The 14,014-nt window shown below is 34.1% G+C and overlaps 1 protein-coding gene across 1 annotated transcript; it reads right to left on the reverse strand.

Annotated features, from left to right (window-relative positions):
* Positions 1-12,763: 12,763 nt before the first annotated feature.
* LOC137739971 (ylmG homolog protein 1-2, chloroplastic) lies at positions 12,764-13,726 on the reverse strand. The gene has a single exon (XM_068479735.2). It carries the CDS (start codon positions 13,622-13,624, stop codon positions 12,959-12,961), a length of 666 nt encoding a protein of 221 aa, XP_068335836.1. The 5' UTR covers positions 13,625-13,726; the 3' UTR covers positions 12,764-12,958.
* Positions 13,727-14,014: the final 288 nt, after the last annotated feature.

Here is a 14,014-nt window from a genome sequence, read left to right on the forward strand (position 1 = left end):
CCCTTTTTCTCCATTTTATTTGGGGTTTATTTATTTCTGCAGCTTTTTTTCCTCCTAATTTATATTCAATTAGTATTCTTTAATATCATGAGTTTTGAAGGGTCACTAGTATTTTTTTTAACATAAGATAAGTACCTACCATCCTTGAGAAATACAGTTGTCTTTATTTATTAAGACTTTATTTAATCATTATAGAGTAAACGACGTAGGCTCAAATCCTACTACTCAAGCAAAACAAAAACAAAAACAAAATAAACAAACATGGGTTAAGGTAGTTGGCTACGAGTTAGTTTAGGGTTATTGTGTGTTTTTTTTTTTTTTGAAAACTGTGTTGTGAGCATAAAAAATTGTAAAAAAAAAAAGGTAAGTATTTGGTAAATTATAGTGCTAAAAATACTTTTAGCAAAAAACAATGGGAGTAAGATTGTCAATATGAAAACTTTATAATTGATATTGTTTATCAACCTCTAATGAAAAAGCACTATTTTGATGAGTATGTGCAGAGCTACTTCTGCTTTTTATTATTTTGGACCCATGTTTTTGAAAAGAAAACACTTTTTTTCCATGTATCAAACACAATTAAGGCCCTAATTTTTTTAAGGAGCTGCTTTTAAAAATATTTAAGCAATTCCAAATCAGTCTCGAAACGATGTGCACGACACATTTGTCAAAGTTTTAACTTCATTTTTTTTTTTAAATTAGATTATTTTAAAATATTTAAAAAATTGCACTCAAAGTCTTACAAAGATACTCCAAAAGTAAAAGCATTTACCCTCATCCTGAGATCTTTTCATTATAATAAAGGAACTGTGGAAGTGTTTGATATCCTTCAACTTTCTTCTTTCTTCTCCATTTCCAATTGCTCATCTCATGTCTGGTTTCAGTTGCTCTAATAATATTTTATCGATTTTCTTCCAAAAAAAAAAAATATATATATATATATATATATATATGAACACTACACCATTCCATTAAAGTTCAATTTGGTACGCTTGTGAAATAATTTCGATGTATTGTTTTAGGGTCTGGTTGGTTTGTTGAACGAACTTTTGAGGAATAAAACTTTCTTCTCATTCTTCATAGGAAATGAGAATGACAGATGCCATCTCTCGTGTTCGAAAACGCAGAAAAATCGTGTTAAGGAAATATCATTTGTGGATCCTCGCCGGATCTTTTTTTTAGGGATCTTAAGAATTTCGTGATCGTGATCATTTATCGTACATCATAGGGTCAGTTTTTATTAGGTACTATTTATATCTAATTTTAAATTTTAAATTTTAGAATAATTTTTGACCATACGATATATGATGAACGGTCCCTATCATGGAATCTCTAAGATTCCTAGAATCCTTTTCCTTCTCTTCCCATGTTTGGTTCACAAAGTAACAAAAATCATGAGTGTTCAATATCGTACGCTCGCATTAATTGCACTAAATTGATATTTTACGTTTCTAACAAGGGTAAGTTAGTAAATACAAATGTATTAAATGTTTTCCCCAGTGATTGGAGGAAAAAAATTTGAAGTACGACAAATTTACGAATATGCCAGTTTCGTACATTAAATGTCATAATACTAATGATTAAAAAAAAACCAAGGCAGCTCCCTTTTTATTTGACACTTGTCCAATTCGCTTTTCAAATTGAATAATTCTTGGCCGGTGTCAAACTAAAGAATAACGACATAGGTTGTTAGCAGTAGGGATGGGCACTTAGAATCGAAAACAGAAACCGAAACGTGAACCAAATCGAACCGTACCGAACGGTTTGGTTTTGCGGTTTTGAAACCGAACCGCAACATAGAAAACGATTTGGTTTCAGTTTTGGCTTTTGAAAACCACACCTAAACCGAACCGCACCGCAAATATTAATAAATATTTAATTAAATGTTCATTTTAGATTTCATGTTTTAATTAGTTGTTTGTTAGAATCTATACACTTAGTATGGACTCAACCACACTAGAATATCATCATTCATCACTTTCTTTCGTTCATTAACTTGAAGGACCTTTGTTATTTTATACCATCACACACACATCTATGTACAAGGGTGGACTAATCTTGTTATCAAGAGTCGAACAATGATCTAATGAAGTCCACTCATTTGAAGCATGATATCACATATTCTAGTATGAAAGTTTCGCTCACATTTAATGAATTCAAATTTATTCAACTTGTTTTATGATAAACATTGTAAGGGACACATTTTTGTTGCACAAACATGTTTTAACATCACAACTGCGTGCAACATGCTAATTGTTTACATAACAAATGTCTTTTTCCTATTGCTATTGGGAAATACTTATTAATATGTTAAATTGCAAATTGTACATTTTTTTCTTAAAAACCAAACTGAAACCGTTTGAAACCGCACCGAACCGAACCAAATGGTTTGGTTTCATTTCAGTTTTGACTTCAAAACTGAACCGAACCGAACCATAAAAAATTTCGATTTCGATTTTGGTTTCACTCAAAACCGCACTAAATCAAACTGTGCCCACCCCTAATCAGCAGGAGCTGCTGCTAATTGTGCAGCAGCCAAACTTTGTCCTAGATTTAATTTAGGATGCCACTTTGAAGTTTGTACATTTTTTTAATGTTCTAATAAAACTAATAATGTTTTACCAAAAAAAAAAAACAGAAACATGGGAATGGTTTGGTTTCTCATATCCATTTTCATGTTCGAATTCGTGAACCAAACAGGCGAAGAGAAATGGAAGATTTCTTTCATATAATTGGTAATGCTAAGAAAGGAATCACACAATTCTATTTTCTTCGTGATATAATAGAGATTTTTAATTGTCAAAAGGGGTAGATTAGTTAAAAAATGAAAATAGTTATGTCCCTGAAACTCGATTTTGGTCCCACCCTTTGAAACTTAAAAAGGAGACCAAATAAAGTTCCAAGGAGCATAACTAATGTTGTCTTTGTTCCCACATAAGAATTTAACAGATCTAAGGCAATGTGAAGCAAATTTTGTGTTTTATAAATACAACTTTCAAGTTTCAGAAAGCAAAACGGAATCAAAATTGAGTTCCAAAGAGTAAAGTGGAGCGAACTTTGAGTTTCAAATAGTAAAATGGCGAATCAAGCCATAGGATTGTAGCTAAAATTAAGTTTTTTTCTATGCACATTTAAGTGTTAGTGTTGCGTCTCTTAATTCGCTTTTAATTTAAATATAAAAATAAACAAAAGTGTACATATATAAAGTAAAATATGTGAGTAAAAATCACTTTCGTTTTCAAACAAACATGAACAAGACAAGAATCCAATTCCCAAGTGCAGTTACATTGATTAGGCTAAGCCGTGTTGTATGTCCAAGGTAGTAGTGTCACATTGATCAGGAGTAAACAGATGGAATATAATTTTCCACCGTTTTAAGTGATTGCTTAGATTAGTACATCTTACCAAGAAATTGAGTTTGCGAATTGATAAAGATTATGACTCTATCAAAGTAGGTACTTGTGCTGACTTGTTCCAAGAAGTTGGAATCAACTACAAACATGTGTTGGGCAGATGGAGGGGGGAGAGTAAATGTCATTTATAATCAGGTTATATTTGGTACGAGAGATTGTTCAATGTATCAGAAACACAATATGATATATTAAGTGTAATAATACAAGTAGTTAAATACTTAAAGAAATTTTTTAAAACTATTTGTATTAAGATACTTGATATGTTAAACAGTGTTTTTGAAATATTGAAAAATTTATCGTTTGAAATGTGGGAAATAAAGTTTGAGAATGGTTGTATTTGCCGTGTTTGATAAGTCCAGACTTGAAAAAGTGAAGCCCTCCTCCATTTCCTCGTATTCATTTTGCTGATTGTTATCTTTCCCGTCCTCATGAAATGACACGAGAAATCATTTTCTATGAATTCCTTTTCGTGTACTAAACACAACCTTTGGATAGTGATTTCTGCATTTCACCCCTACTTTCTATTAATTTCATCCTTTGATTTTCCTTTGTTAGTCGCATCTTCTAACAAATATTCTAAGAAGATGCGATTATGAGATGGAATCTTAGGTAAAATAGGTGTATGAAAATGTATGAAAATTTTGAAAGAGACTACAAGAAAATATATGGAGTACTTGAAAGTAAAGAAAGACTTGACGCAAAACCGAGCGCAATGGCATTCTAACATTCATACAACTAACCTCATTTAGTATGATAAGCTTTAGTTCTTGTTGTTATGGTAATAACTAAAAACAACATAAAAAATGTGCAAAAAAAATGAAAAAAAATAGTGTACAAAAATCATTTCCCGACAACTAAAATGTACAAAATCATGTCATGATTACTAAAAGGGTTTTTATCACAAATGGTCCCTGAAATTGATCAACCCCATCAAGCTGGTTCTTGAAATTGAAAATCAATCAATATAATTCTTGAAAATTGATGCCGCAAATCAATGTGGTTATTTCATTACAATTCCATTAAAATTTATGTTTTTGTGTTTATGTGTCACATAAGTGGATCCTACAAGTTTAATTAAATATTCCTATGAAATTAAAAAATAATAATAATAATAAAAATAATTTTTTATGTCAAAATAAAAAAAAAAATTTTAAAAAATTTCTCCCGTCATCTTCGTCGAGCAGGCTTGGCTGCCATGGCTCCATTTTTGGCACTCTATCCATTCAAACATAATATACCACGATAGAAACCCAGTTGAACCAAACCATCTTCTCTGTTTTCGACTCCAGCGTTGCTGACACCCACCTTTTCCCCACCATATCCTCCGATCTACCGCCGCACCCGAGGCCTAAGTTGACGGCCGCACACCAATCTTTCCAACGAGTAGCAAAAGATTTGGGCAAAAACCCTCCACACCTATGGGATTTTTTGCTTCGGCTGGTAGTGGGCAGGGCTGCCATGGCAGCCAAGCCTGCGCGAGGAAGACAACGGAAAAAAAAAAAATTTTATTTATTTATTTATTTTTATTTTGACATAAAAAAATTATTTATTATTATTTAAATATTTTTAATGTAGATGCTAATATTTAATTAGATTTGTGGGACCTATTTATGTGACATATAATCACATAACATAAATTTTTACGGAATTGTAACGAAAGAACCACATTGATTTGCAGCATCCATTTTCAGAGACTACATTGATTGATTTTCAATTTCAGAAACCATCTTAATGGGATGGTTCAATTTCAGGAATCATTTGTGATAAAAACCCATACTAAAATATAGTTAAATGACATGATCAAAAACATGAGTTGGGTTAGGAAGTGTGTGGGGGCATGTGGTTGTAAAAGGTGAGAGCTTAATGAAGAGTTAGTTTGCAAGTCAATTCTTTGTCACACAAAAATTATGAACCCTTATCATGACAGTTTCATTTCACCATATTAATGCATTTTATTCTCAATTCTCAATTTTCTAAACACTAAACTTTCTTGTGCAACTTCATACGTCATTACGTCTCCAAAATTATTCAACTTTGTAATTTTCGAATTAATGGTCTCTCAATTGTTTTTAGACCAATGGTTCCATAATTATACAAAATATCATTTATGAAGGAAATTCAAAATTCTTGACTAATCTCACTTTGTTAATTATCTTTTAGACCAATGGTTCCATATTATACAAAATATCATTTATAAAGGAAAATTCAAAATTCTTGCCTAATCTCACTTCATTAATTATCTTTTGAACAAATGATGTTCCATAATTATATAAATTTTTCTTGAAGAAAAAAAATATTATCTACACTAATGACTCGTTTACTAATCCGTAATCAAAGTAGGAGGAATTGAATTGAGGAGGAGATGGAATGAGGTGGAATCAGAATTGGATTCATGTTGAAACTGTTTACTAAACTATTTGGAATCAAAATAAAAATGATGTTGATTACATAAAAGTTGTTTACTCACTCATATGAATCAGAATTGAAACTTATTTGATTACTAAACTGCCCTTGTTATAAATAATATTTTTATATGCTAGTTAATGAATATTTTGATAACCACATATGCTCATAAAATCCAATTGGCTACATGAAAACATAACTATTTAGCAAAATAAATAATTAACAAATTTATTAAAAATATAAAATAACATAAAAAACCCCAAAAAACAGAAAACTGCGATGCCATCTTCTCCCCCCTACATCCCCAAATCCAGCTCCTCACCACCTATCACAACCCTCCCCATCCCATTTTCTTAGATGACCATGCAGCCATGCCACACATTTTCCCCCCACTTTGTGAGTTCATGCATGGGTTTTGGATAGTCTGCGGCGACGGGGCAAGGAGAAAGGGGTCGGGATTTCACCGAAGTCGTAGCTCCTCTGTTAGGAAATGGTGGGATTGGTGAGAAGAGAGATGGGGTCTATAGATTGGTCATCGAACTGGGGAGGTGAAATTGTGAGGGGTATTTAGGTTTACTAAAAAAGCATAAGGATAGTATTGGTAGAAAACTTGGATCCCTAATGAATCTATTTCCAGGAACTCAATTCCCACCTCCCAAGTCGAGAATCCATTTCTGGGTATTTAAGGAATTGTATTCTGGATTTTGGGTGGGTCCCACCAGAATGTTGATTGCCTACGGTTTGGTAAACACTGGAATGACTTGGAGTTTGTGCAATTCCGTTTCCTACACTTTCATTCTGGTTTGGTAAACAAGCCCTAAGGGAAATGGGATGAGCTTAGTCTCACAATGGGACCTCTCACTTACAAGTGAATAAAAATATTATTAAACCGTAATACTGAATGACAAATATGTTAAAAATATATTACTTGAAAGAGATTGATTTGTTTGAAATTTAATAAATGTTAATTGGGGGTGTGGCAATTACTTTTTTTACACAACTTTTGACACACTTTTTTTGTAGGGCATAATGCGCAATGTATTTTAATGATCCAAAATGTCCATCTTTTGGAACATCATTCATAGATCATCGTTGCAAAAAAAATTTGGACAAATCCAAAACCATTTAGATATTCATTTGTACCAGAGAAAATGGACGAATACGATTCTACAAAGAAACCATAAACCCTTAATTCAACGGTTATATGATTTCAGATTTAGGTGATTCTTTAAAGACATGAACTTTGAGAAAATACCTAAAAAATAAGAGTCCAATCGTTAAAATACATTAGAAAGCAGGCTCCACAAAAAAATATATATTAAAAGTTGTGTAAAAAAAGTAATGCAACTTATCCGTTCCATGTTAATTTTGTTTATGATTGGATAAAAGTTGGTTAAATTGGTGCAGTGAGCATGGGATGGGATATCTCTATCACTTGCCACAAATTTCATAAAGGTTGATCCACCATGCACAATAAAATAGTCATTCAAAATTATTATAATCCACTTCACCTCCTACTCTACCATCATCATCTATCGAAAAATTAAGGTCACCAAATATTGGAAGTGATGAGCCTTGTGTACATACACACGCACACACACACACATATATATATTCTCTCTTAGGCTAAATTGTTTCAAATATATAAATTAAAAAATAAAAAGACTCAATTCCCACCATAATGATTTAATTATTCAGATTCGACCAAATTCATTTGGTCTACTTTAATCTTTACTTTGTCCAAGGAGGTTTTTATTCAAACATAATGGAAGACTATTATATTCCATTCGTTTTCTTTAATAAGCTAGTTTTTATTGCTTTTAATCAAGTTCATCTTCGTGCCGTGTAGAGTTCTAATTCTAGCGATAGGACATTCATTCATTTACATTCGTGACAAGAGTTTAATTCTTGCCTTTTTTTTAAATTGTGATTCTCTATGTGTGTGTGTGTGTGTATGAATACATAGATAAGATAACTAGAGAAGAAAATGGTCACAAAATTCTAGAAGTACCCTAATTACAATTTAATTGAAAAGTTTAGAACATTTCTAAAGGAGATGTCAAGATTTTAGGTGGAATGCCATTGTGCATATTTGACATCAAAAGTCTATCCAACTGAAGTGTTATTTGCTGACTGAATTTGAAGGCTTTGAGATTGAATTTGACATCAGAAGGCCAGATTCCAATCAGAATTTAGGCCAAAGAAAATTGTGGGGCCCACAAGTGAGAGTGAAAGTCGACGAATGAAGCCGGGACTCGCGCACGCTCGGCATGCGCCAAGCCCAACATCCGGCATGGCCCCACCCACGTGGGCATGTCGCCCACTTGTCTGCGGCATTGATGAGCCTAACGGTTCCTTTTATGATCCAATGACCACAATCAACTAGGCCGTTGGTTGATCCAATGGCCTACATTCAATTTTTTTTAGTTTTATATTTATATATTTATTGAATCCAACGGCTGAAATCGAATATAATCAAATTTAACGGTAAAAAAAATCTAACAACCCAAATTTTAATCCAACGGCTAAAATAATTTAAAAAATGATTTAACTCAAAATTCACCCAAAAACTCTATAATTACCTTTGTATTTGTTTAAACATCCACATAAAACTTACTTTTCTTCTACAGTTTCATGTGTCGATTTAGTGATTTTTCAATATTTATCGAAATTTAAATATTTTTAGGTTAAAATGTTCATAAAATTAATTTAGAATAGTATATATAATTTTTTTTAAAAGTTAATTTTTTTTTAAAAAAAAAGCCTAAATTCATTCTTTAATAATTTGAGGCTAAAATTTTAGGTCAAAAGAGTCAGAGCGGAAAAATTGTTTTTGGGTTAAAACATAAATTTTTCGGGCTAAAAATTTTAGGTTTTACTTCAATAGTTGAAGATGGTCTAACATTTCAACCAATAGAAATTTTTGTTTCAACATTTTTTAATAACTACAACCATTTAAAGCTATATATAAATTCCAAAAAAAATTTTGACAATTCTGTTAGAAAAGTATTTGCCACACCATCAATTATAATTTAATTTTTATATTTTAACATTTCCGATGGTTTTAAACATCTTAAACGTTAATAGATGGTCCATATCATAAATAGTCCTAGAGCAGTACTTGCCACACCATAAATATAATCATAAATCTGAAGATCTGTTGTTGCAGGGGGCCTACCACTAAATATTCACCGACAGCTTAACACCCAAAAAATTGACTAATTCTATTTTATAATTTTGCGAAGGACCGGGTCTCAAATTCGAACTCTTGTCCTCTTTATAATTTTGATGAACTTACTTGTTTACTTAATAAAAATAGGAAAATAAATGAATCAAAGAAATTACGAATAGAAAAGGTACGAAAAGCGAAGTTAATACAATTTCTAATTTTTAGTAATTTGATTACAGCTTCACGGAGAAACTTACACTTTTTATATTCTTTACGTGAAAATAAACGCTGTATTTGATTATAAATTCAAAAGGAAACTTACACTGTTTTAATTCCTTACATGTAATAAAACGCAGAAAAAAATTAAGGAGAAATAATTGTCCTGCCCATTTTTGGTAAACACATGTCACTTAAGAACCAAAATAATTCTAATTTATATTTCTCACAAGTGAAAATATCCTTAATGTAAATTATCTTATCGTTTATCATAAACAAAAAAAAAATGCAATTGAAAATTCGTGAACTTTTTAGCATGCTCCAGAGTATAGCGTTTAAACCCTATACCAATCAATTTCTATACGCTAGAGCATACTAGAATTAATTTTCAGTTATCTAAGCCCTGTGAAAATGCTTTTGATCATGTCATTGTCATAGCAAGTAGGTTTGATGCGTAAAAGGTAACGAGGGACCAACTCAGACGTATCAGGAAGTATTCAACTTATGCAGGGCATCGACAAAACAAAAACAAAAAAGCTTATGCGGGGCATGGAGTTCGGCAGCAAAGTAAACGTCAGTGCTTTAAATTGGGATAATAAAAGAATTTTAAACACATTACTTGTAAAGTTGCATAGATCTAGTACGCTCCACAGAGCTGAAATACATGACCAAACAAGAAAGATATCAATTTTGTTATAAAGAAGGAGAGAGAGAGATCTAACAAACTCAAAACCTACACAGTGGTATTTCAGTCACTTCCTATGGTTTTCGATATGTACAAAGTTGAGGAAGGATATTTAAAGGGTAGTTTTTTTTTTCTTTTTTTTTCACACTTCTTTTTACTTTTTACACACTCTTGTTAGTTTTTATTTATTAACTTTTTCAACTCAATCTGACGCCGCTCAGAAATTGAAAAAGTATGTAAGAGGTACAAATAAATGTGTGGATAATATGACCCTATTCAAATACTGTTGTCTAAGAGATTTGAACCAAGTTGATATTCGAGTATGGAGAACTTTATGTTCCTCGTACAGTCATATTCTCGAAAAGCATTTACGCTTTGTTCTTCTAGGGCATTTGTTTTGTGGTTTGGAATCAATTTGCTGGTGATTTTCGCTTTGTTTTTCCTTTTGTTTAATTTGGTCCCACTGTGAACAGATTTCTTTATTTTTCCTGTTAAAGTTTGTTCTCAATCATCAGGCTATTTTGGTAATCAGAAGAGTGGACCTGGCATTTTTAACTAGATCCATTAACCCGATGTGTTAAAATTATTATTCGGGTGAGTGATAAATGGGTTGGAACCCGTTAATCATCCGTTAAATAGCGGGTCATTTTGGATGAACCCGCGAATCCGTTAACCACTCGTTAACATCCGTTATGGAGGAACACAGGCCTGGCGAACGAAGTTGACCATGATTGCGGTGCCGCTAATGTTTTGGGTAATTTTATTTATGACGCGAGGGAATTGGCGGAAGGAAATGGAAGGTTGGGACTCCCACCGTGGGAGTGGGAGATGCGGATGTAGACGAGGCCTGAGCTCTTTATTTGCTTCAAAATCCTCAATTCTTTCCCTTTTTCGCTTCTGGTTTTTTGTTTTCTACATCAGTTTTGCCTTAAATTTTTACATTTACCAGAAAAACAAACATACAACTCACTTGGGTTCTTAATTTTTTCCATTGATGGTATCTTTTTTGTTCCCAAATATTACGTGTTTTTAACTTATGAACTAAAGATGAAATATATCTGATTGATGATTATAAATATAAAACTTGAATTTTTGTTTTGTCTTATCGCATTGAATGTGAAATGTGTTTTATGTTGTGAGACAGTAGTTGGGCAGGCAGTCATCAACCATGACGATGGCACCATAGATTTGGATCAATGATGGGAACCTAGTGGTTCATGGAAGGACCAGTTTGACTGGAGTTCCAGACAACATCGTACTTAGGGGTGTCGAAGAAGCTGCCGTAGGTGTAAAGAATGGTGATGGAGAACTTGTGGGGGCCGTAGCGGTAGATGAGCTTGTCAAGCTCCACCATGGAGATGATGTGACCCATTCCTGCAGCCGCGTGCAGCACTATTACGTCTCCCATGGCGGCTGCTGCTGCAGATTTGTTTGCGTTTGGTGTTTGTGTGTTGTGTTTTCTCTTGAAATTATTTGATTTGATTTGAAAGTAAAGAAAAGAAAAGAAAGAAAAAAAATTGTTAACGGGTGAAAGTACAAGCAACATAAATCACCATCATTTGAGAAACAACAATGCTTCAACATCTAAATTTTGGACATTCTCTATGAGAAGGTGATTGTAACATCCACATCATGCTTCTGCAATCAGACATGAACTAAACCATTCATTGCTGCATAAAACCCAAATTAAAATATTCATCTCTCGGGCACGTCTCTACCGATCATCAGATGCACCACGGAGGTGTGACGGATGCTGCCTCAACATCGATAAGGCCACTTGAACATATCATTCAACATAAACATTGAATAGTTCCCTTGATATGAATTGGACTATCAGCCGAATGGAGGAGTTGAAAGAAAAAGGTCTATGAATGCCGATAACTTTAACACAACACTCCTACAGAAGTTTCAAACAATACATAAGGTAGAGAAACGCAAATCCAGTTTTCACAGCTAATCCCCAGTTCTGGAAATGAAAAACTTAAACAGGACACCGTTGCATACCCGATCCACCAATGAGACGTACATATTTCCATTGCTCAAAACCACATGATAAAAACTAAAATAGCAAAGCATAATAGCATTTCTTACTCATAGATCGGTCCTTCAAAGACCTATCTTTGTCAATCGAAATCTCAATCTTTATATGGTTGTTTAGAGATAACATAGTCAATTCAGATTCCCTAACAAAGGATTCTTGAAATCAAGCCCGAACGCAAGGGCTACAACATCACTTACTGCCACTTAAAATTGACCGAAATCAATTTGAAATGGCACCGAATCACAAAACAAGCATGCACACTATATATATTCTGCAAAATAAGTACTGCTAACAAAATCAGTTTAGAACAAACATAAATCAGCAAACTACCTCACCCAGTTAACTCATTGCAACACACATGATCAGAAAATAACCTCTACTAAAACTCATTCATAGAAAGCAAGCCTTGAAATTAAACTGATGGAAGCAGGTTCACTACTTTTTTAAGTTAGAAAACCTCGTCCTGCTGGCAGCATGATCCATTAAACAAACTCAGCCACTCAAATCACTTTCCTCGTCAAATTGTGACTATAACATGCTTTCACCCTTCTCCATTTTCTTTCCTTTCCTTCTCTCTTTCGGCGAGAAAGCACATTAGTTGTCGTCACAAATGTTGTTGCTTCATCAAAACTTATCATTAATCTAATCTAGAATAAACAACAAAGCGCCAAGCTCTATAATTTCTTTCCTATCCTCATTTTGCAACATTCACACATGATATAATCTCCAGAGTTTCAAAACAAATTTCCACGTAAAAGCTGTACAAATAAACAACGCTTAGGCCTGCGATAAATACCGAACTGCAAAACACATACAAAAGGCATATCGAAAATCCATTCCACAAAACCTGTCAAAATTTATATATTTCATACTGAATTTAAAGTTATTACAGTGTTATAACCCAACACATGATGAGTAACTCATAAAAATCTAAACTTTGAGCTCAACAACAAATAATTTCCTTACCCAATTGATTAAAACCGCTGATTCACTAACAAAACCCGCCAATTTTCCTCTCGGAATCAATAACTTCATCTACTGTTGTTGAGAATTGACCCCAGCGTTCCCAAAACTGCGAAGGCCAAGAGGGGGCTAACATCCAAGGTATCAAAAATCGGCGGAATTATATTGCGAAAGAGGTTCAAATAAGGATCGCAGAGGTCCCGAATCGCCGAAAGTGGCTGACGGTCCCAAGGAATATTGGGGAACCAGCTGAGCAAAACCCTAACCATCAAAACCCCACTGTAGATATCGAGCCATTTGGAGAGTCCAGCAGCGACAACCGTCAAAGGGGTATTCAAATTACCGCTCGGGCGGTCCCTGAGCGCCGCAAAGAAGAGGGGTCCGGCGGCGGATCCGATGGAGGGTCCGAATTGGGAACCGAACTTAACGAGAGAAATTGAGAGGCTGCGGATGGCGGCTACTGTAAGGGCGAAGAGGGTGGTGATGGTGCGAGTGGGGAGGTGGGTTAGGGGCGACGGGGGCTGAGATGGGTTTTGGGGAGTGAGGGTTTGGGGGTTTGTGGTGAGAATGGCGCAGATGGGTCTGAGGGAGAGTTTGGGGATTGGGTTGGGATTGGATTTGGGATTGAATTTGAGAGTGGGTGTGGGAGAGAAGAAGGGTTTGAATTTGGAGTTTGAATTGATGGGGGTTGAGGTGGGGAAGAAGATAACTTGAGAAGCCATGACTGATGCCATTGCTATGATTTGGGGATGGATTATCTGTTGTGGTGAAAGAAGCAAAGCAAAGTCACTGAACTACGGTTGTCTGGTGTATATACGCCTGCTTTGTTTTTGGCACTAATTGCATATTAAAATATTTTTGCCCTCAAACTTGTGATTTAATTTTTTTTTGAAAACAAGTTATTCATCCTTTTTAAGCCCGGACAAGTAGGGATGGGTTCAAAAAATCGAAAATCGAAAAAAAACCGAAAACCAAACCGAACCGAATTTGGCTGGTTCGGTTTCGGTTTTTGAGGTTTGGAAACTGAACCAGACTGAACCGAACAAAAAAAAATCATATATAAATACTAAAAAATACATGTTGGCATCAGAATTTGAACCATTTCCCCCTGCAGGTTGGGGTTG

Source organism: Pyrus communis, chromosome 9, assembly GCF_041283825.1.
Source record: "Pyrus communis isolate YQ-2024b chromosome 9, ASM4128382v1, whole genome shotgun sequence".
In the NCBI taxonomy this organism is placed as follows: domain Eukaryota; kingdom Viridiplantae; phylum Streptophyta; class Magnoliopsida; order Rosales; family Rosaceae; genus Pyrus; species Pyrus communis.